This window comes from Mirounga leonina, unplaced genomic scaffold (assembly GCF_011800145.1).
Source record: "Mirounga leonina isolate KUSES-001 unplaced genomic scaffold, KU_Mleo_1.0 Mir_176, whole genome shotgun sequence".
NCBI classification, from domain to species: domain Eukaryota; kingdom Metazoa; phylum Chordata; class Mammalia; order Carnivora; family Phocidae; genus Mirounga; species Mirounga leonina.
The window spans coordinates 39,596,893-39,621,904 of NW_023270454.1; the positions used below are offsets into that span (position 1 = coordinate 39,596,893).

General features: G+C 39.7%; 1 protein-coding gene across 14 annotated transcripts in view; it reads right to left on the reverse strand.

The window, feature by feature from the left end:
• SMAD1 (SMAD family member 1) overlaps window positions 1–25,012 on the reverse strand; it is a 105,792-nt gene that overhangs the window by 53,332 nt on the left and 27,448 nt on the right. For 11 of the 14 annotated variants that reach the window (XM_035022975.1, XM_035022974.1, XM_035022983.1 and 8 more), the window contains one exon: window positions 22,543–23,124. In XM_035022975.1, the coding sequence (XP_034878866.1) occupies window positions 22,543–22,942 (400 nt within the window). In that variant the 5' untranslated portion in view covers window positions 22,943–23,124. The other 3 variants (XM_035022981.1, XM_035022980.1, XM_035022979.1) reach the window with 3 other exon arrangements.

A 25,012-nucleotide genomic window follows, 5' to 3' on the forward strand; every position in this document is an offset into this window, starting at 1 on the left:
AACTGGTAATTATTTTTATATATGAAGGTTATTGATATTTCCTTGCTTTTATATACTGCTACCTGGCTGAATTCTTTTCCCTTAGTTTTATCATTGATTCCTTACAGAATTCTCCAGGTAAAGATCATGTCACCGACAAATAGAGTTTTCCTTCTTTCCTTTCCAATTGTTTTCTCTTGCCTAGTTGCGTTGGCTAATAGTGCCATATAACATTAAAAGGTACTGGAGCCAGGGAACTTCCTTGACTTAATTCTTGACCTTGGTGGGAATGCCTCTAGTATTTCCCCTTAAGATGTTGACTTTAGAACTCTGGTATATATATCATGTTAAGGAAGTATCCATCCATTCCTATAGTTCAGTGCTGTTATTAGGAACAGGTGTTAATTTTTTTTTAAAGATTTATTTATTTTGAGAGAGAGCATGCCTGTGACTGGGGGGGGGGAGGACAGAGGGAGAGGGAGGGAGAGAATCTCCAGCAGACTCCCCACTGAGCGGGGAGCCTGACTAAAGGCTTGATCTCATGACCCTGAGATCATGACCTGAACCAAAACCAAGAGTCAAACGCTTAACCGACCGAGCCACCCAGCTGCCCCCAGGTGTTAAATTTTTGTCAGAGAATTTTTCAGCATTTCTGAAGATTGTTATGATTTTTCTTCTTAGACCTAATTAATATGATTAATTATTCTTGCATTCCTGGCATAAAACCTGCTTGGGTCATGATATATTATTTTCTTAATGTGGGATGTTAGAGTCTAATAACTGATATTTAGGACTTTTAGACCAGTATTCATATGTGATACTGATCCAAGTTTCTTTGTGTGTGTGTGCGTGTGTGATCGTTATCAGGTTTTGATATCAATGTTGTACTTGCTTCATAAATATTTCTGCACTCAGAAACAGTTTATGTTGCTAACTAGTCTCTAAATGTTAGGTAGACTTTCCCTGTTAAATTATCTGGGCGTGGTGCTTTCTTGTGGAGTAGCTCCTTAATAACTTTCTTTATTCATTCCACAGAAATAAATTTAAACTTTCTATGATTACTGAGGCTAATTCTGGCTAATTATATTTTTCCTGGAAAATTATCCATTCTATCTAGGTTTTCAAATTTACTTGCATAAAGGTATGCAAAGTAATCTTACAATGAAATTTTATATCCTCTGTATCAGTAACTGTTTCCCTCTTACATCTTTTTTTAAATGTTTGTGCTTTCTCCCCACCCAATCTTTTTTTCTTAATTACCTGATCCTTGGTCTTTTTTTTGAAACGAGGATTTGATTTGACTTTTTAAAAAATTCTCTCTCTTATTATTTTTCTTTCATCTTTATTCTCTCTTCCCTCATACTTTGATTTACTTTCTTTTCCTAGAGCTTTTTTGACTGGAAGTTTAAAAGTAATCTTTTTATTCTTTCATTTTTACTGATAAAGGTGTTCAAGGCTATGAATTTTCCTCTGATTATTGATTTAAGTGTATCCCATTGATTCTGATATGTAGGTGTTTTTGGGATCATTATTTTCCAAACATCATGTAATTTTTATTTATATTTGCCCATTCACCTATGGGTCATTTAATAGAATGGCTTTTAAATCCCCAGGTGTAAGAGCTTATTTGCTTTAAACTTCTAGGTTTATGGTATTGTGATAAGAATGCTGATTGCACTATTCCTAATTTATGGAACTTGCTATTTTCTTGGCAACTTACAACAGAATAAATTTTTGAGTGTTGCTTGTACACTGAAAAGAACATTTATTTTCTATTATCAATGTGCAGTGTTATCAGGTATCTGTAAGAGCTACCTTATTAATAATGTTGCTTAGGTCTCCTGCATCAGGGGTCAGCAACCTTTTTCTGCAAAGGATCAGAGAGTAAAAATTTTAGGTTTTGTGGGCTATATGGCCTCTGTCACAACTTTTCAACTCCTCTGTTGTAGCAAGAAAGGCATAGATAACATGTAAAAAATTGGATGTGGCTGAGTTAGGAAACTTCACTTATAGGAACAGGTAACAGAAGGGATTTGGCCTGTGGACATAATCTGCAAACCTCTTTTGATATCATTACTTATGTTTTTTCCAATTGACCAGTCTTCTATTTAGACTGGTATGCTAAAGTCCCTATTATTAGCATGCTTTGTTTTTAAGATTTTACTTATTTGAGAGAGAGTGAGAGAAGCATGAGCAAGGGGAGGGGCAGAGGGAGAAGCAGAGTTGCTGCAAGCGGGAGCCCGCTGTGGGGCTTGATCCAGGACCCTGACGTCATGACCTGAGCAGAAGGCAGACACTTAACCGACTGAGCCACCCAGGAGCGCTGTTATTTGTTTTTGGTGCCATATCCTATAGTTTCTGCTTTATACAGGAGGTTGCTGTGATATTTGGTACCTATATGTTCATTATGAAGTGTCCTTTGTGTCAGTACTTTTTGGTCTGAATTCTGTTTTGTCTGGTATCAATCAGACTCACAGTCCCTACTTCTTGTTTCTATTTGCCAGATATAACTTTGCTAATTCCTTTATTTTTAACCTTTTTTGTCACTTTTCTTTTTATTTTTTGAAGGGATGGATCTCTTGAATACAGCACTGAGTTTTGCTTTATGAACTAACTTGATAATTTCTTTAATTGTTGAGTTAAGCCCATTTAATTTATTGATATGAATGACGACGTGCTTGGTCTCAACTCTTGTCATGTTATTGTATAGTAACTGTCACATATTTACCGTATTTCTCTATGTGATGTGATTCTTTCTCTTCTATATTTTTAAAGGAAGTTCTGAAGATAGCTTTGCATTTCTGCTGCATGATTATTTTTGTATTTGTACTTAGTGTCTCCAATCTTTCTTTGTTCCTTACTTGTGTATTTTCCAGTTGCTAAGTTTTAAATGGTATCTTTTGACTCTCATCTATTATCTATACAACCAATAATCTTATTCTGCTTTCCTCTTTTTCTGTTCTTCTATTCCATTTTTAAATTTGCACCCTTTCTACTTTGTCAGAACATCTAGGGTTTACATATTACTTTTCTACCCATATAACTATTCTTATTTTTGCCTTATCTCTACAACTTCATCACCAAATTTTCCCGAGTCATCTCTTAGTTGAATAAAGTTACCCTATCAGATTTCTCAGGAAGAGCTCAGTGTAACAGTATTCACGCTTACACATTTAAAACTTTCTGTACTCATGATACTGAAAGAGAGCTTGTCTTGCCTTTGATTTCCTTAAGCTTCCTGAAATGCTTTTTCACTGTTGCCAGTTTCTGTATGATGATTTTGAGAAGTCTGATTTCAGCACGTTCTTGCCTTTACAAGCTATGTGTTCTTCTTGCCTGCAGGCCCTGAGGACTTTTGTCTTGAAAGTCTAATATAGTTTTACTAAGGTTTGTCCTAAAGTTCATCATTCTAGATGAATTTTTCCAAGTAGTTGGTAGGTCCTTTCAATATGTAGATTTAGGTTTTCTCTAACTTCTGTTCCATAGTCTCTAGGACCTTAGGAGCTCCAATTATACATCAGTTAGATCTTCTTTGTTGTCCATTCCAACTGCTTTCTCTCTTTCCCAGTTTCCCATTCACTTGTTAGTTGTTTTCCTGCCTTCTCCAGTGAATCTTCTTACATTTTAATAAGAATCTATTCTCCTGTTGGCACACTGTAATTTATTCTTTATTTATGAAGTTTTGTCTTAAAAAATTTATTTTCTGAGTTCTATCCCTCTCATTAATTTTCTTCCAATTTTTATCCATTTCTGTAGCTTCTGAATTTCTGATTTTTCTCCCAAATGCTTGTTTGAGGATATTCATTTTGAAGTGTTGTCTTACACTGACACATTCAAGCCATACACTCAAAGAAAATGCTTGCAAATCACATAGATAATAAAGACTGTATCATGAATAAAGAGCCTCAAAACGCAAACCAATTAAAAATTAGGCAAAAGATGTGAGCAGACTCTACACCAGAGAAGATGGACCTTAAAATCACTGTGCTTAGTGAAATAGGTCAGACACAAATGGACAAAGATTTTGATTCTATTTATATGAAAGACTTAGAATAGGCAAATTCTTAAGATACAGAAAGTAGAACAGAAGTTAGTTACCAGGGGCTGGAAAAAAAAAGAAAAAAGTAGTCATTGTTTAATGAGTACAAAATTTTTGTTGGGATGATGAGAAAATTTCGGGTATGGATAGTGATAATAGTTATACAACACTGTGTATTTATTTAATGCTATGGAATTGTACATTTATGAACGGTCAAGTAATAAGTACTACGTTATATATATTTTACCACAATAATTTTTTTTAATTATTAGAATCGACCATACCAAGTATTGGCAATAGGGATTCTCATATATTGCTGGTTGTAATGTAAAGTGGTACAATCACTTTGGATAACATTTTGGCAGTTTCTTACAAAATTAAACATTATCTACCGTATGTCCCAGCTATTTTCCTTCTAGGTCTTTACCCATGCAAAATGAAAACATACCCATACAGATGTGTGTGTTTTATCTGTGATATCCAAAAACTGGAAACAAATGTCCACTGACAAGCAAATGAATAAATTATGGTATATTAATACAGTAGACTACTACTCAGCAATAAAGAGATATGAAATACTGATTCATACAACTCAGATGACTCAAAATTTGCTGAGAGGAGGTAGAGAGAAAAAGAGTGTAGGGGCGCCTGCGTGGCTCAGTGGGTTAAGAGTCTGCCTTCAGCTCAGGTCATGATCTGAGGGTCCTGGGATCGAGCCCCTCCTGGGGCTCCCTGCTCAGCGGGGAGCCTGCTTCTCCCTCTCCCTCTGTCCTTCCCCCCGCTCATGTTCACTCTTGCTCTCTCTCAAATAAAATCTTTAAGAAAGAAAGAGCGTGTATACTGTGTAATTCCATGCATATAAAATCTAGAATATGCAAACCAATGTATGGTGACAGAATGCAGAGCAGTAGTTACCTGGGGATGATAGTAAGGGCCAGAGGGAGAGATTGCAAAGGTGCAGGAGTAAATTTTGGAGGTGATATGTATGTTCCTTGTCTTTACTATGGTGATACTTTCACAGGAATATGTCAAAACTAATCACACTGTACATTCTAAACATGTACAGTTTAGTCTATGTCAGTTATTCCTTAATAAAACTGTTCAAAAAGTAAAGTGAAGAGGCAATTTAAAACTGTCTTCTATCAATTTTTAAACATAGCTAAAATGTTTTATTATCAATTCCCTTTTCTAATCCCATCTTCAAATTTCTGGAACTGTTACTCTGAGCTCTTCAATAGTATATTAATACCCAACTAAAACAACTTTATCCTACTATCTCTACTTCTGTCACTATATGATGTGTAGCTCCTAATGCAGAATCCCCATCCAGGAAAGGAATTCCAGTTGGTTATCAGACATACCAGCTCTTACAGTGAAAACCAATGGAAGATATCAAAGTAAAGAGCTGCAAGGAAGCTCCATGTTAAAGCAGCGATAACACTTAAGACATACAGTGTCTCATATGGGCTGTTTAAAGTTAATAAGCAGAACTGCAAGGTAAAAAGTAAATGGATATCCTATGCACTCTTCCCCCTCCTCCCCCAAGCAGGCTCCACACTGGGTGTAGAGCCCAACACAGGCCTTGAACTCATAACCCCGAAATCAGGACCTGAGCTGAGATCAAGAGTTGGATGCTTAACTGACAGCCGCCCCAGGTGCCCCTCCACTTGAAAGAGGACTTTTTTTTTTAAAGACTTTTTATTTTTTATTAGAAAGAGAGAGCACAAGCAGGGGAAGCGGCATGCAGAGGGAGAGGGAGAAGCAGACTCCCCGCTGAGCAGGAAGCCTGATGTGGGGCTTGATCCCAGGACACCGGGATCATGACCTGAGCCGAAGGCAGACGCTTAACCATCTGAGCCACCCAGGCGCCCCTGAAAGAGGACTTTTCTAAAAAAAAAAAAAAAAAAGACTTCTCTGTCAAATTTATCTGAGGTTCCATTTAACCCTCTAACAGATGGCTGCCACCAGTGTTTTAGAGCTTCTCACATTACCCTCAGAATCTTTCTGAGACATTTTTGCAGTGTTTTTCAACATTTTTCAGTGACAGAAAGTGAACTCATCTGGTATCTCAGCAGCTCCACTGGAACTGTGAAATTACACTGAAATTTTTCTTTACCAAATTCATACACATTTTATGCCCTACTCCTTACTACTTACCAAACACAAAGGTGATATTTTAAGTAACTTACAATCAAGTAAAACTGATACTCCAAGGAGACGTAGGCTCCGAGTATCCGGAATGGCACACTGTGCTGAAGTGGGTGGCAGTACCCTAGAGTCTGAATGTATGGGTTTCCTATTGACTCAGTGCCACAATTCTTAAGTTATTAATTTCTTAGAAAACTACAGCCAACAAGTGACCAGCAACAGCCAGAGGGAGACAAATAATACACAGAACAGACTCTAGAACTAAGAGCATTTATGTAGGAGACTCTTCAAATAGATTTTAGGTGATCACCATATTCCACAAAATTTACATTAACATACCACTGTCACCACAGATATTTGCTCTAAGCCAGACCCAGGCTGAGCATGTTGTATCACTTTGGAAAGAAGAGTGCTTACAGGGTAACTTCCCTAAGGGCACACAAGAAGCGTCAAGAATTAGGAAGGCATGGAGCACTCTCGACCATGACGTTCTCCTGCTTCAGCGACTCTAGTATCCAAGAATGTTAAATTACGTCCTATACAGTTTAAGGGATGGATAAGTAGAACAAATTTCAGAAGTGTTTCTGGACAAAAGAAAGTTAAGGTCAGCCAATTTAAAGGAAAAAACTCTAGTCCAATTTAACAAGTTCAGTTATGAGATACTTGTAACTCCCTGATGATACAGAATACATGATGACCAAATCTGATTTGTGTAGTTTGAAGACTTAGAAGTAGGATGTCCGTATATTCTGGTTTGCCTGGGACAGTCCCAATTTGTATGTGCCGTCCAGTGGAATTATTAATAGGTGACCCATGTCACTCTCAGAAGTGTCCCAGTGTGGACAACAAATTATATGGGCATCCAGACTATAAAGCGTAACTATTTAAATTCAGGAGAGGAAAGATCTGGGTCTGGGATCCGGAACAGCTGCCAGCCCCAGAAAGAAGTGTTAGCGTGCAAGAGACACGCGGTGGCTCATGAGGCAGGGCTGCATCTACGTGCACAAGCTTCTCTGAGAGGACAGGCCCAGTCCCTCTGGCCTGGGTGGGCCCTAGAGGGCAATGCTGCCACTCCCTCCCAGACATCTCTTCCCTTTCACCCCCCACCCCCCTTGTTCCCTTCACTCAGTAATATTTCAGTTAACAAAAGACTAAGAGAGCGGTTTTCTACTGGGGGAAAAGGAAAAAATAAACATCCAGACGAATTTTCCATGTTTAAATGCACCTTCTATGTCCAATTCTTATTTCCTAGGCGAGAGGTGGATGAACTAGCTGAAAGAAAACAGGATTTGCAAACTCTGGGCCTGACTCAGGTCAGGAATAGGAAGGCAGAGAATGAGAAATGTCTTCCTTTTAATATTTCTTCCCATGTTTCAGGAGATTTCTATTTTATGGAAAACAGATACGGAAGCACGGACTCTTCTGGGGAACCAAAGTTTTCTTTGGTGCACCGAAAAGGTTACTCCTACTTGGCAATTTCAAACAATGACTCAAATTTGTGGCTTCTCTTTCCAGGGCTGCTCCTGGTTAGTTTGAACTGCAAGAAATTTCTTTGGAAAGAGAAACCCAATCGGTAAAACACCTTTCTTTATATACACAAATTTCTTTTTGATTTCAATCATTTAAAAATCAGACTGTGTTGTGTCATTCCTATATTCTAAGAGTCCTAACCCTGGTAAGAACCCTGACTGGCTTCGCACCACCTCTTCAGGCGTATCTGGGGGGGTGGGGGTGGGGGTGGGGGAGGACTCCTAGGCAATTTCACAATGCCTCCTTCCACCCACCTGAAAATCTCTAATTGCTGTATGTCTTTAAGAGGAGGACGCTCTCTTCCGTTCTCTTCCTGACTAAGCAAGGGGGGAGAAAAGTCAGATTGCTGCCTTTTCCCAGAGATGGACCTCTGCTTTTCAGTTTTTAGACGTCTCTTTTAGTTAAAAAAAAGTAAAATCCCTTTCTCAGTCAACAGGGAAACCAAACTAAGAAAGTTTCAGGAAGTGAGTTTCAGAAGACATTTGTGATTCTGCTACTGGACTCTGCTTTTCTGCGTTGCCAAGGCACAAGGAAAAGGCATGAAAAGAAATAGCTAAAATTGGAAAGAGGAGCAGAGCTCTGGAAAGCATTCATGCACACCCTCTAGGTTTGTGAGCTTTTTCAAGATTTTGAAGTCCTGTTTGAAATTCTATCACCAAGTCGGTGGTAGCCTAGTAATGACACTAAGGCTGACAAATCCCTACCTAAATTGTGACCCACCAGATGCTGGTGAATACTAGTTGTTTTTTTTTTTTTTAAACATGCATGAGAGTTTTGATAACAAAGTGGCCAGGCCCTTGCCTACATTTGCCCACATACGCATGAGGGCTAACAAGCTAGATGCTACCCAGTGGTACATAAATGCTTTTGAGTTCTGAAGACTTGGAAAAGGCATTTAGGTAACAGGACATCTGAGTTCAGCCCTGGCTAGGATAATAACTACTTTTCTGACTTTGAGCAAATCACTTAACTTTTCAGAGTCTCAATTTCCTCACTCAAAAAAGCAAGGGACTTGAATTCGAAGAGACCTTCTTGCCCTAAATTCCTCAAGTCTTCTGACTGATGACAGTGCTGCTCTATGTCTATTTGGGGCTTCCCATGTATAAAATTCAGCCCCAGACCCCATCTCAGTTGGGTCTCAGGACACCTTGGGAGGTCACCTAAGAAGCAGGAAGGCGGCCCAGGGCTAATCGAAGAATGGCTCGAGGGCGAGGCCAGTGGCGGCCGTTCCCCGTGAAAACAAGGGAAGGCGAGGCTGCCAAAGCAGCTGTGCCCGGTACAATATCTGCACGAGACAGATGTCCCCAGATACAGTGTGTACTCAGTGACCTTCTAAACAGAAACATTTCGAGGAGAGAGTGGAGAGGGGAAGACCATTGAAAAGTTCACAGTATATGTATTTATGAAATGAAGCTCCTCACCTCAGGATGCGTCAGGGAAACTTCACACTGAAGACAAGATTCTCAGAACCTTTAATCAAGGTTAAATTTTAATAAAACATATAGCCCCAAATCCCTGAGTGCTGGCATTTTATCTCTGTTTGCTTAGTGGTGGTGAGGCAACAATAAGGAGGGTGTGAAATAATATTAATGTTCACTGAGCGCTACACACACGCCCATCAAGTACCGACTACGGGCGAGGCCTGTGCATGGCACGGCCGATGCAGAAGTCAGCGGGACAGCCATGTCCCTGCCTACACGGAGCTCCTAGCAGATCACTGAACCTTCACAATGGACGAGGAAGTGGGCTCGGCCCAGGTCGGGAAGACAGCCAAGGTCACCACAGATGCTGTGCCGAGGGCCAGGCTTTCAATCAAGGCCTGCTCATCACCACCACACTGCACTGCTCAGTCCCGTAAAACTGGAAGGAGATTCTGGAAGTCGTCGTTAAAACCCTCTTTCCGGTCCTCTGTTTAGTTTTTTGGGAGAACATCTTTTTAAAGGTTAAGATAGTTTTGCCTAAAGGGAATAACTTCGCAGTATCTATTTTCTAGGAATATATCAATTACTCTTCAGTACAAATACATTAAGAGAAAACAAAGATGTGAACACAGTTTGAATATAAGCAGAGAAATGAGTTGTATTCAATAACAGAATCTTCAAGCTTAAAAAGAAAAAAAAACCCAAACATTAAATTTACTTAAGAGTAGCCACATCTAATTCAACTTTGAGAACTCAACTTCCTAGATAATTCCAGGCCAGGGATTCTTTCTGTGTACTACAGCTGATTTCCGTGAAAGACATCTTATCTGTGAATGTATGCACCCACGGTACATCTTCTGTGATTCCATGACCCAGGCCAGATTCCAGTTCCAACTATCCTTGGGGGGATGTGTCCTCCCACCCTGTCTCCACCCAGCCATCCCGGGCTTCTTGCACTTCCATCTGCTAGTTTCATACTTCTGTTCCTTTGACCCTATTTCCAAGTCTCAGTTCTAAATGTCATCTCCTTTATGGTGCCTTTCCTGGTTTTTCTACTCACCCCCAGTAAAAATGAATTCCTCTTTTCTTTGTGTCCCACTGTTGCCTAAAGAGACCTCCATCACAGCACCTGTAACATTTAATTGCTAATTTGACTTTACCTCACCCAGAGCCTAAGCCCCTAGAGGTAGATCTGAGGGTTTTTTTCCTTCTGTATCATTCAGTGCACAGCATATAATAGATTCGTATTATTTTTTTCGATTAATGTATGTTTGTGAATTATATTACTATTCCTGGACTGTTTATTATGAGCTGATTAATATAGACCGATCTTTCTCGAAATCCTCAGACTACCTGCATCTGGATTAGCAAGATACTTGTTTCAAATGGCAGATTCTTGTGCCTCATCCCAGATACGTTAAGTCAGACTGCCTGGGAGTCGGGGTGCAGGACGATGAGGGGTGACTGTAGGCCCTGGCAATGCAGGACTAGCTTTCTCACCCTATGTCTCTAGGTAGCTATGAAACCTGGAACTTCAAATTTCTCACATCATTCCTCTTACCCCTAAAACTCTATGCAGTACCAGTTCCGATTCTCAGGTACACCGATTAAAATGAGAATGATACAGAAAACACCAGCAGGGCCTTACACGAAGCTGACCAGAAAATTTATCAAGCGTCCACATTTTTGGTCAGGTGGCGTGGTATCATGCGCAGGCTTTGGAACAAGACCGCCACGAGTGCCAGCTGTCTGGACCGGGCAGTGGAAGTTCTCCCCCGTTTCTGTAGGGATAATGACACAAGCCCCCCAACCACTCCGTGAAGCCCCAATGCTGCAGCACAGAGCGGGCTCTCAAACGCTGCCTCCCTCCCTGACTCCTCTCTCCCTACTCTGAGCCTAGATTCCTTTCCTCTGTGGAGGGTTTATTTGCTTAACTACCACAGAAGGAAGGTGCTATGTTATTAGAGCTTCGGAGTTTGTTAGGGGAAGACAAACTTCAGAGTGTAAGCTAAAAATACCAGGAGGAAAAAAATCCTTCATAAGGTGTAGATGGAGTAGAACAACAGTTAGAGGCCCGTTTTAGGTTTTGGCTTCCGAAACTGGAATTCCTGCTCAGTTCTTTACTAGCCGATTACTAGGACCTCACTTCCTTACAAGTAAAATGGGAATAATAGTATCTCTCTCAGATTTTCATTTAACATTTATACAGTGCTTCTATATGACAAGTGCTGTACAAACAGCTCCCTTCGTTGTCATGACTCTGACCGAGGCGCTGTCATTACCACCACTTTTTAAAAAATGGACACTGAGGTACGGAGAGGAACTTGCCTTTAAGAACATAACCAGTAACCAGTGGAGACAGGATTCAAACCAAGGCATCTGGCTCCAGAATCTGGGCCCGTAACCACCAAGCCGTGGTGTCTTCCCGTGTTGCCCAGGCAGGCTCCGGGGCCATGGAGGCCCTCCGTGAGGGGCAGTTACCACTGTGCAGGCAGAGGCTGGCTGCCCTAGACACCACTGATATGTAAATGACCATCCCCAGGGGTCGCACCAGGCCGTGTGACTTAATTTGTAACTGCAGCTGAATGTAATTAGTCCTCATTCCGAGTTCAAATTTGATTCCGTTAAATATATTCCATGAAACAGATACTTGTTATCCAATGATGAAGCTTACTGACCAGTGGGAAATACACACAAGTAAAGCCTCCATGAACACCTGAAGCACAGGGGTGGACTCACTTGACTGTGACGGATGGACCCTGACTTCAGGCAGCTGGTATACAGTTCAGATCACATGCTCCGCTACTAAAAACCATAGATGCTCTTCTCCTTCATTAGAGAGAGAAAACTGGTTCAAGTGGTGGGGAAAGCCACTTCTTTTGGCAAGCAGTACACTGCGGTGGTTGGCAGCATGGATTTTGGAGTTAGACTTCAATCTGAATCCCAGCTGGCCTGGTTTAAGTTGTGTGACGACTTACAGTGCATCTCCGTGGCCCAGCTGGTACCTGTTCCCCTGACAGTTGTGGTCAGTATTAAATGAGAATACAAGGGGTGTGACAAGTGACAAGCACAGTGCCTGGCACACAGCAAGCATAAAAAGTAACTATTCTAATTTTCACTGTTACTATTATTCTTATTGTAACTATTATCATTAGTTTTCCAAAAATTTGTTTAGTCAAACTTTACTTACAGTATGAATTTCATTTTTAGTCTGCAGACGTACACAGACGTTATGTTCCTTATTTCAGCCACGCTGTGTTTTAAGAATGCATACAGAGCCTTTTCACATGCATTACTTAATTCAATCCTTGCCACAACCCTGGAAAGTAGATATAATCAGACCCTATCTCACAGATTAGCAAACACAATTCAGAGGACAAGTAACTGGCCCAAATTTTAGTCCAGGCTTTTGGATCCGAGACGCCTCTAACCATATTTTAACCTTACAACCAAAGAGATACAAGCTCTCCGCTTTAAACTGTCTTATTTGTCCTGAATATCCTAAAGAACTCCACTCCATATTTACCAGTCAGCAACGGGCATTCTATCATGAATAAGAACCCCTCCCCCTTTCCCTCCATTTATTTATCATCAGGATTCCTGTTTTTATCCCTAAAGGGTTTATAATTATTTTCTGTCCATAATTATTTTGTTGATCAAACTGTCTCTGATTAAGCCACGGGCAGCTCTCTTCAGGCTGACCCATGTCCTTGTGACATGCTCCCATCAATTTTCTTTTTTCTGCATAGCCTATCTTAAAATCAGCACTTCGTCTTCCTATTTAAAAGCTGTAGGTTATATTGTTTCAAAAGCATGTACCCAAAACTGTTTCCTACCTTGACCATCATACTTAAATATCTGTCTGGCATACCACCATACACTAACTTTTTTCGACGCTCAAGGAAAGATACTGTCACAGAAAAAATACTGCTAAATCTCCTACAGAGCTAGCTAGACATAACTGTAAGGGAAACAATAGGGAAACATGAAGGAAAAAACATCCAAGACTTCCACTCTGCTGTCTTACATATGTTTACATTTACTTTACAAAAAGCTGCCCCAAGACCACTTATAGAAATCATAAGCTCTCCTTTTGCCTTACTGTGACTGAAGATCCCAGACAGGCAAGCAGGCAGGTGGTCGGAGGAAGATGATGTGTGACTCTAGAAGTCAGACAACTACTAGGATAAGAATTGCTTCCTTTGTGCAAAGGGTTAAGAACCAAGAACAGCGAACAGCGGCGTATCCTGGGGAGTGGTGTTAGAACCGAGGTAGTGATGTAGAATGTGAACCTGATCTTCCATTGTAAGGTCTGCTGAGATTCCAGAGCATGAAGTTGATGATACAGAGAACTGGAGGAAAATCTGCCAACAGTCCTTGGTTGCCCTAAATCTTTTATTAAACATGGTCCATGTTTCTAGACTCCAGATCTTTTTTCAGGGAAGTTACAGTTACTTCCAGTTATATAACCCATGTCACTCACAAATTTATGAAGAGCAGACCCATAAGAGAGTATGAGAGCACTGATAATGAGGAAAGTGGAAAGGGTAAGCGGCAAGTTAAGTGTTTATCTGCCCACCTCCCACACATGGGTAAGAATTGCTGTTGACACAGTGAAGGCCCAGGCCAGACTAAACTCAGGGGGAAAGAGAAGTCTGCAGCTTTCAAACCGGTCCTAACACCAATATCTAAAAATGACACTAATCCCCAGCCAAGCTGCCAAATTAACAAAATTGGTTTTTCCTTTTTTTTTTTTTTTAGCTTTCCTATTCTTCCAGCCCTCTGAGATTTTTAACACAGTGCTTGTGGCAACCTATGGCTTCCCAAAGTATCCCAGCTCTGCCCTTTAAAATAAACAGCCTCTCTTTCCTTCCCTATCTCTTCCCCAAAGAAATATTTTTCCAACCATCAGGACAGTAGTCTGATCATTTGGCTAATTTAAGATTATTAGGCATGAGGCTGAGTTTTTCAGAACATTTGCATTTTGAAGTAGAAAAAGACAAAGGAATGAAATATACATTTTGGGGAACGAAATCTCCAGTCTTCTTTGAGCCTTTTGATATCTAGTACCAAGGAGGCTGGAAGTTAACACTGAGATACTCGGCCTAAGAGCATTACATAAGCCAACCTCCCCTTCTGTAAGTATCCATTAGGAGCATAGGGCACTCCAATATGGGGCAAATCACCAGTCATTCCCCTATCCCAACCACATAAAACATTCCCAAACCTACAAAAAAAAAAATCACTGTTTGAGGATGCTCCACATGTGGAGCACAACTCACAGGTCACATTATTTCACCCAAAGCTAGTCTTGGAAGCCAAGTTTTTCCTTTTAATTTAAATTATTATTTTTACATAGCTGCAATTATTATGTACACTACTTCTTTCATTTATTATGATAAACTTTCTTCCGGTTTTTGAAACAGTTTTTCTTCATCGGCCATGGATGTTTGTGTTTTAACAACTGCTAGCTGGTGAGTGTTCATTTGGCCCTAATAAACTAGCAGTGTTGGAGGGAAGTGTCGAACTTGGAATGAATCAGAAAGATCTGAAAATACCTTCTCTTGCACACCTAATGTTGCAGAGGTAGAAAAAGAATGAAATGGAAGATAATGGTCAGGAAGACAAAATGATGAGAAAGATACTTTGTATAAACTGTATATTCTTAATATTTCAAATTGGAGTATATCTACCAACAGAAGAATCCCATCCAGAAACAAATCACATAATTGTCCAGATATTTGCCTCAATTCATGTACTTTTACAACTTGGAAAAGTAACATATAGTAAATGTTACAACTTTTCATATGTTCATCAATTAATAGCACAAATCCAATGCCCCAAATAATGCACTAAAAACAGCTGCTCAAGAAAAAAAAATCAGAATAGACTTCACAGTTTACCTTTAAGAATATGGAATCTGCTAAAAGATTTGGGTATAAAATCCTACTCAAAATTATATTACTTCATCTTGTTTCTATAATATGGTAGATGACAATGGTGAAATTATCAAACACAAGCCAAAGGCCAATGATAATAGCTTGGAGAAAAATTCACCATCTCAACTCCATGTCCACTTGGTTGTGTGTTGAGCTTTTACAGAAGGAGGATTAGTGATCAAACAGGATGGAGCCTTGAATAGACTCTGGAAGAGCAACTACAAAGGCAGGGACATTCGTGCCCCAGGATATCCCAACTGCAGTCAACCCCTCTGCAAAGGGCCTCAAGGTCCCTCCCACCACCCACCCTTCACAGGTACAAATGTTTTGAAATGTACCTCTTGCAGCTTTCAAAGCATTCTTCCTTCATCTAAATATTGTACACATCTCTCTCCCACACTGGAAGAATTAAGAGAACAGGGGCGCCTGGGTGGCTCAGTTGGTTAAGCAACTTCCTTCGGCTCAGGTCATGATCCTGGAGTCCCGGGATCGAGACCCGCATCGGGCTCCCTGCTCGGCAGGGAGTCTGCTTCTCCCTCTGACCCTCCCCCCTCGCATGTGCTCTCTCTCATTCTCTCTCTCTCTCAAATAAATAAATAAAATCTTAAAAAAAAAAAAAATTAAGAGAACCACCCAGACTATGACAGGAACATATAGTAACTAAATATAGCTGTGTACCCATCATAGTAACTCTTATGGAATGCATTATGTGCTGATTTTCTTCTTAGTCTTGACCTTCCATTTTAATTTGTTTTCCCTGGTCTACTTTATTCAGAATACTTTCTACTTTCCGTATGTCTCCTTATAAATGGATTTAAATCCTGTGTATGATGAAATATACATACATAGCGGCACCACCCAGAAAGACTGGAACACAATGTCCAGATGTGTTAGAGTTGAGTGAGCTTTTCTGCGGCCACTCTCAGGCTTTTCAGAGTTAGCTGCATCCCCTGTCCAGACTTCTTTTATTCGATTTCGCAACCTGTGCTATAACCGTATACCAGCCCTTCTTGGGCAGACACAGTTCCTTAGAATTTGTAGTATATGCACCATAAATGTTTAAATGAGGAGAAATTTAGATGTAGATAATTATAAAGTGTGATGGTTCATTTTATGTGTCAACTTGCCTGAGCTACATACAGGATGCCCAGAGAGCTGATAAAACATTTTCTTCTGGCTATGTCTGTGAGGGTGTCCCCAGAGGAGATTAGCATTTCAATCAGCAGACAGAGTAAAGATGATTGCTCTCACTAATGCAAGGTGGGCATCATCCAATCTGTTCAGTGCCTGAACAACAAAGAGGCTGGGGAGGGGCAATTGTGCTTTTTTTTTTTTTTAAGCTTGAGCTGGGAAACCCATCTGCCCTCAGAGATCGGTGGCTCCCGGGTCGGTTCTCAGGCCATTGGACTAGGACTGGGACTTAGACCACCAGCTTCCTGGTTCTCCAGCTTTTAGACAGCAGATCATGGGACTTTCTGGCCTCTGTATTTCTGTTAGTCAATTCCTGTAATAAATGTCTTCTTATATCTGTATCTGATTGGTTCTGTTTCTCTGGAGAACCCTAATACACAAGTCATAATGTTTTAATTTTTATAGGTAATATTGTTGGCTAATTAATCCCAAATCTTGAGAACACTTACAATGATTATATCCTGATATCTGGTTTACAACTTCAGTTATCAGACTCCTATGAATCACCACTCAGATAAACTTGAAGGAAAAGTCAGTATTTCTCCACTCCCATCCTCCAAATGAATATACTAACACAAGCCTAAAACAACAACTTTACTTGGATATAAGTTTTTGTCATCACTGGCTCAAGTCAAAACACATTCGCAATATGAAGAAACATTTTAAAAAAACTTTCGTTTTGGTTAAAATGTTCATTTTATTAAATCTCAATCCCTTAGTATATGTCTTTTTAGTAATATGTTTGGAAAATAACAAGTGCGCATAGAGCACCTAATGCATTTACTGAAGCACAATGGTTTTCCTGAGGAAAACCACTAGCGTGACTGAGTCATGAGCTGAACTAGGGACTTTTGCACAGATCACTATTTTTTAAATTAAGGTAACTGTAGATTCATTTACATGCAGCTGTAAGAAATAATAGAGAGAAATCATCTCAACTCTTTACCTAGTTTCCTCCAATGGTAACATCCTGCAAAACTATAGGACAACATCACAATCAGAGTATCAACATTGATGCAGTAAAGACACAGAAAATTTCCATCAACCCAAGGATCCCTCACGTTTCTGCCCTTTTATAGTGACACGCACTCCCCTCTGGCCCATCCCCTCCTCAGCTCCTTGCAAGCACTAAATTCGCTCTCCATTTCTAGAATTTTAAGACTTTCTAAGGTAACATTTTCCAAGCCACGAATTACATGGTGACTGAGGCAGCCAAAGAGTCAAAACTCTCATTCAGCCAACAGGTGAAGAGGATTTTAGGTGTATTTTAATTTTAACAGCTGGGAGCCATTATGCTGAAAATAAAAGCACCAGAAGCTAACACAGGGTGTTACTTTAAAGATTAAAATTGAAATCTCAGAATTTCGAGCTCAGGTTTAATACGGCCTTTCAAGTTGATTAAGTTTAAAGTACAGAAGATAGGTTTCAAGAGCCATGTGAAAAATATAAAAAATAAATAAGGCCAAATGACAGGAAGTCTCCACAAAGGCATGTTAGTATCAACAGCTAGCCACTGAATGGTCTTCTTAACACCACAGTTAGGACTGACTTTACCACTGTCAGCATTTACTTTGGTAAAGAAAAAGAAAACCTATATTTAACCCAACCACTAATAAGCAGCCTTGATTCTAAAGGCTACTAAAAGTCCAAGTAAACAGTCACCTGTTACATCATCAACAGGGTCACAGTCAGAAGCTGCAAGAACTTTCCTTCCTCTCACTATCCATGCATTTGTAGAAGAAGAAATCCTGAACATTTTTTACTTTCCCAAAGATACATTTTTCATTAATGGCCAAGGCAGTATTTTCACCAAAAGGAAGGCTGTCCCCCCTTTCACCTCCTTTACATTGTTAACTGTGATGAATACAAGTTGCTGGAAAGTGCTTCTGTAACTTCTGGTCCCCCCCCCCCCACTACAATTTTTAGACCCTTTTATTTATAACAAAATAAATTACATAGGTTATAGAAGAACCACAATTCCTTAAACCCATAAAAGTATTTTTGGTCAAACAAACAGTATCAGATAGCCATAAGAACAATTATAAAACCTGCATTGGGCCAAATCACAAAGCATTCCTCTCTCCCTGACTCCTCCATCACCTTAAAGACACCTTATGATATTTTATCAGAGCGCTGATCTTAATGAATATCAGAGAGAAGGAAAATTCTGGGAAGAGCAGGTCAATTTTATATCTGTAACAAAGCCTGCAAAGTCCAAAATGATGAGTGACTTCAAAGACAAACCATTAGCATCTCTTTCCAATAAGAGACAACTTCACCTAGTCAACTGGACTTGATGACTTGCCTGGATACCTTAAACCAGTGGTTCTCAAGCTGTAGCCTGCGTCAGAATCACCCAAAGAGCTTGGCAGAACACTGATTGCTAGCTCCATCCCCAGAGTTCAATTTAATAGGTCTGTGGAAGGGTCTAGAATTTTGTATTTCTCAAAAGATCCCAGGTGATGCCGATGCTACTGGTCTGGGAAGCACACACTTTGAAAACCACTACTCCAAACCTAGAGACACCCAATTTTTGTAGAATTTTTCTCTAGAGGCCTTAACAGGGGTCTCTGCAGAAAACACCAGGTTTGGGAGACCTAACTACCTTATGCTTAAACTGCTAAATTGCTCTCTGAAGTAATTCATCTGAGGTAAGTAGTTACAGAGTTCAGAGTAATTCAGTATTGAGCTGTGTATGTGCAGCTCGGAATTCCAGGCCCCTCCTCCCCTAGTTCACAGAAACGATAACCAGATGTGCGCTCCAAGATGCCTGCTGAACTCTGGGGGAGTAAGGGGCTTAGGCTCCCCTGTACTTCTGGCGGGGCTTCCCTCAAGAAGGGTAGGGGCTGCTTCATAGTGGTCTCTGGAAAAAGTCCATTGGTTCTTATTCCCATTCAGCCACTTTACGGTACGAAAAACACAAGTAAAATCCTGGTATGTTCAAATTCAACAGATCTTAGCCTCAGCCTCAAGCTTTCTAAAACTGTTCTATGTTTGTCTCACAAAATTCTTGGCTACGTGGGGGGAGGGGGCGGCAGGGGGGATGAAATGACATTTGTGGAGTCTCAAATGTCTCATTTGAGCTGGTTTTCCACCCCCCCCCGATCAAACCCTTTATATATAAGTTATTCAGAGTAACAAAATCATCTCAGTATTAACTTTTAACTTAAAAAAAACACAAACTTTCCATTTTGTGTCAGAGATGTTAGTAGTAATGTTAGGTGTTATTTCATTGTCAGCAACAAATGCACAAGGGAAGATGATGTTCAAAGGGTACAGGCAAGCTGAAAACTGGCCTCCAAAAAAATGGGCAAATGACCATACAGAGAAATTAAAACCAGTATTTTCATTTAACAGCAAAAATTGATCGAACTGTGCTAGTTGCTAAAGTAAAAACACTAATAATATATATGTTCCCTGCCCTCATGGAGCTTTACTTACTATCTTGCAAGGAAGACCAGCAGAAAGATAATTGTAAATGTGAAGAATATTATGAAGAAATTCAGAATGCTATGGGAAACAGAGACTAGCCTACCTGGGGGGTGGGAAAGGAGGTATCAAGGGAGGCTCCTCAGCAAAGCTAACCTCCACCAAGCTTAGAGCTGAAAGATAAATAAGAGTGAGCGAGGCCAAGAGGGAGGAGAAATGAGTTACAGATGGAGGAGAAGAACACTGAATGTTCCCTTATGACTCAAACACACAAAACATGGAAAAGTGGGAAAAGAAGCTGGAAGGGTAGGCAGGACTAGAATGTGCAGAGCTCTGTGTACATGCAATGGGAAGCAGGAAGATAACGTGATCATAACATGCATCTTAAAAGAACTCTCTCTATTGTGCAGATATTGGCCTGAAAGGGGTGACGGGTCAGGAGGCACAGGATGCAGTATTCCAAGGATGGAAATGGCAGGAGGGTGGATGGAGGAAATACAGTGAATCTTAGTTGTCTGACATACAGGTCACTTAATTTATAGGGACCTCAGTTTCATCACTAATGAAGTAGGATTAGAATCTTTCCTGTGTATCTCTTACAATTACTATGGTGATAAACCACACATCTAAATAATCTTGTTTGTACCTATTACTTATACACTACTTTTTTCTTCTCCCAAACTCTTAACTCCATCTCGACTGCTGGCTAAAAGACCATGTATCTCCGCCTTGAGTTTTTGCTTTTTTTTTTTTTTTTTAAAGATTTTATTTATTTATTTGACAGAGACAGACACAGCAAGAGAGGGAATACAAGCAGGGGGAGTGGGAGAGGGAGAAGCAGGCTTCCTGCGGAGCAGGGAGCCCAATGTGGGGCTCGATCCCAGGACCCTGGGAAGGCAGACGCTTAACAACTGAGCCACCCAGGCACCCCTGAGTTTTTGCTTTTTAATTTACATCACAGCACATATAACAGGCAGAAAAAAATGTCTCCATTAGAATAAAGAGAATTCAGCAAAGTTGTTGGAAAAAAAAGCAAGTGCCGTCCTAGCCAAGATCAACTCTAACAAAATATAACTTTTTCAATAAAAACCAACCAGTTATCTAGACATCAAAGAACTTCATGGAGGAAACTTAAAGAAAAACACCTAAATAAGTTTAGAAAAAATGTAAGTCAATCCTTCCCAGAAGAAACCAATGAAATTCCAAAAGAAATTTCCAGGGTTATTTTTCAAAGAATTTGACAAGGTAATCTTAAAGAATATAATACAGAAATCACAAAAACATAATGTTGAATGAATATAAGTTGTAGAAGGATGTTCCAGTATCATTAATACTTCTAAACATATGATATTACATGTTGTCATAGATTCACACAAGCAAGTATGTATGTATACGTACATAATAACAGTATAAAAACACGCATGGGAATGACATCAAATTCTAACCAAAAAATTCAGAATAGTTACTGAAGGGAAAGAACAGGACCAGAGAGGCATAAACTAGAGTTTCAGTTTTATTTGTAATCTTTTATGTCTTAAATTGAGTGTATACAAAGATGTTTATTACATTATTCCCTAGTCTTTAAACTTTTTGTAGGTCTTAAATAGTCCATAAAAAAAATAAAAACAGAATGCCTTTTATTTGAGAACCACATTAGTACATGATTTAGCACAGTAGTTCCTAACACCAGTTCAACAGCTACTCGACACCATCTGAAGTATTTGTTAAAAACACAGACTATCAGGCTGAGCTAGAATCAGAATTTCTGGGAGGGGACCATGTGATTCTAATGCACAGCCTCATTTGGGAACCCCTGGTAACCACAAGCTATTAATAACTAATCCATCAACAAAATGGGTTCCAATCTGACAATGAGATATTTAAGTGCTTAAGATTGCCTAATTACTTTCCAATTGATGTAACGGTCTAGAATGTGGATTCTCATATGAGGGCAAAACCATACAAATTTTAATGTATATCCTTTACTGTAACCCCGCCCCCCAAAAAAGGTCATATATGTAAAAACTCCGAATATCCTATAAGGTAATAGTATCTAATGATTCCACAGCAGAACATAATTCCTTCATACCCTCCACAGGGAGCAAAATTCCACCAGAGGTGATAAAAGATGCTCCCCTTAAAAATAAAAGATGCTCCCCTTAAAAAAAAGTACAAGTCATTGGCAATTGCACTAAAGATGTATTTCCCTCAAGCATGTAGATGGTAACCCCATGTTTCTTTCTTTTTTGAATTTTCTTCTTTTGTAATTAAAATCACAGCTAAGTTAGAGAAATGCATGGAACCAATGAGAAACATAAAAGATAAATTTAGAAAGAAAACTATTTATTTATAGTTAGAGGTGTTAGTATTGCTATGACAATTTTGCCCTGCTCCTAAGAAATAAAATTAACTAGAGACGACTAAGGTGTTAGAATGTGGAAAACCTTCAAGGGCTGACATATTTTCCCCTAATACTTAAAAAAATCACAACTAAAAATATGGAAAGGGATGATTTTCATATTTTAAACAATACAAATCTGCTAAGCACATCAATATAAAAGGACTCACTCATATGTAGAACACAAGGAATAGTGCAGAGGACCACAGGGGAAGGGAGGGAAAATTGAATGGGAAGAAATCAGAGAGGGAGACAAACCATGAGAGACTCTGGACTCCGGGAACCAAACTGAGGGTTACAGAAGGGAGGGGGTGGGAGGATGGGGTAACAGGATGATGGGTATTAAGAAGGGCACTGATGATGAGCACTGGGTGTTATACACAACTAATGAATCATTGAACACTATACCAAAAACTAATGATGTACTATATGTTGGCTAACAGAACATAAAAAAAAAAGCTCACTTACCAGGGCTTTCTACACGCTTATAGTGGTAGGGATTGATGCACACCTCCTTCTGCTTGGAACCAAAAGGAAACTCACAGCATTCCAGTGGTTTTAGTTCATGGTGGCTCTGAAGATCAGGCCAGCGCCACACACGGCAGTAAATGACATGAGGCAGTCCCTTCCGGTGGGAAACTTGCAGCCTGCCATCCAGAGAGCGGGGAATGGTGACACAGTTACTTGGCTGCCCCGGGCAGCTCAAGGCCTTTTCCAGTTCCTCCATGGCACCTTTCTTTTTCTTCAGTTTTTTCACCAAAGCATCAACAGCTTTCTCTGCCCATTTTTCTTCTTCATCACCCTGTTTCCACCCAAGGAGTCTCTTCACAGCTGGACTTGTGAAGGAAAATAAACTTGTCACATTCATAATGAATGCACTAGTTATAGACTCCTTGTGTGTGGTGAAATAAAGAAGTCTCCAAATGCAAAAGGACAACAGAAGAGATTTCACTTTATTTACATAGGATTCTCTTTAGCTTCTTGGTTTTGAGATCCCGAAAAGGAGAAATTACCATTCCTAGTGTTTTAAAAGTAATCCAAAGTCAGCACCTAGAAAAGAAAAAAGGGAAAAAAAAAAGTTTAAAATAATTGCTACCACAAAACTACCATTCATTAAACAACTGCAATGTGCCAGGTACTATTTTAAGTAATTTTCTGTATTATGATACTCTATGTGCTGAATTATGACTCCCCCTAAAATTCACATTGAAGCCATAACCTCCCATGTGACTGTATTTGGAGATGAGATTATGAGAGTGGGGCCATAACTTGGTAAGATCAGCGGTGTTATAAGAGGAAGGGCCCCCCACGATGCACACATACTGCAGAAGGGCTAGGTGAGGACAGAGAGAGAAGGCAGCCTACGAGCAAGCCTGGGACAGAGCCCTCATCAGAAACCAAACGGGTGGGAACCCTGATCTTGGGACTTACAGCCTCCAGAACTGTGAGAATAAATTTCTGTTGTTTAAGCCACCCAGTCTGAGATATTTTGTTGTGGCAGCCCAAGCTAACACTCAGTATTTAGTTTACTTAGTCTTTTCCGTGAGGTAATACAATCACTCCCTTTTACAGAAGAACAAACTGAGACAGAGTTTAAAAAGTAGTATGTTACTTGTTCTGAGATAGAAGCAGTAGAAACTTCAGTGCACATAAGTCCAAGTCCTCAACAGATACTGTAATGTTTCATTCTTAGATTCATTTATAGGCTCTAAAAATGTATTTCAAAACATACCTCAATCAACAAAAACTGAAAGCAACAGGAAAAAAAAAATAGTAATCTTAACATCTGTTTTTGGTTTGCTCCTCAAGTATCTCTTACGATAAAAGGAAAAATAGTTATACATATACTGTGTAAACATTACAACATTTTAGGGTATTTATTCAGTAAACAAGCCAGTGCCTATGGGATATAGGGCAAGTAAGGTAAGAAATTTATTTGTTTTTTATTGATATGAAAGGAATGGAGGACATGAACACATACTGTACCAAATTCTTTTGTCCAGTTGTCTCATTTAAACCTTCCAGTTACTCCTCACCAGACAAAAACAGAGAAGATGAGAGACCTTCAAGAGGATAACTGCACAAACTCCAGGTAAGATGCAGTAGAACATGTATCACATCAACCTCGTCCCAAAAATCACTATAAAAACTAATAAAATATAAACAAACAAAAAAGCCCCACTTTAATTTTAAAGATATCAAAGAGCAACCAAGGTCCTCAGGACTAGAGAGGCCAAGATGCTGAGAACAGAAAAGCAATGAAATGTGAGCTGAACATTCTTTCCTGCTCTTCTTCTCAAGGCACTTCCCAATGCCTGTGCTATAACTAGCAAGGAGACTGGTAGCCAAGCTGCAGGAGGCTCAAGAAGCAAGCAAAGATTTCAGTGGCCTCATAGGGTGGAGGAGATCAAACAAGCAAACTGTAGTGGAGGGCCTGTGGAGAAGGAGGCTCTCAGTTGAGACGGCAAAGCGGTATGCTCTAGTGTAAGGGCAAAAATGAAATGGACCAGTTTTTATACTGAAACACAGCCTGAAATCTTTTTTTTTTTTTTTTTAAATCATCTTAATACTAGACTGGATCAAGGTAATGGGAAACGAAGAGAAAAAACTGTTGCAGAGGCAATATTTGTAGATACTAGCCAAGGATTTTCCAAAACTGACAACAAACAACTAGATACAGATCCATGAAGCTCTACAAATCCCAAGAAGGATAAATACAAAGAAATCCACAAGGTTTGATGTGCCCTCTCACACAAAAATCGCTGAAAACCTATGACAAAAATCTTTAGAAAGACACATTACTCTCAAATAAGTACAATAAGGCTGATAGCTGACATTCCAACAGAAACAATGGAAATAAGACCATCCTTAGTGTGCCAAATGTAAACAAATAACTGGCAACTCAGAATTCTATACTTAGTGGAAAAATCATGCAAAA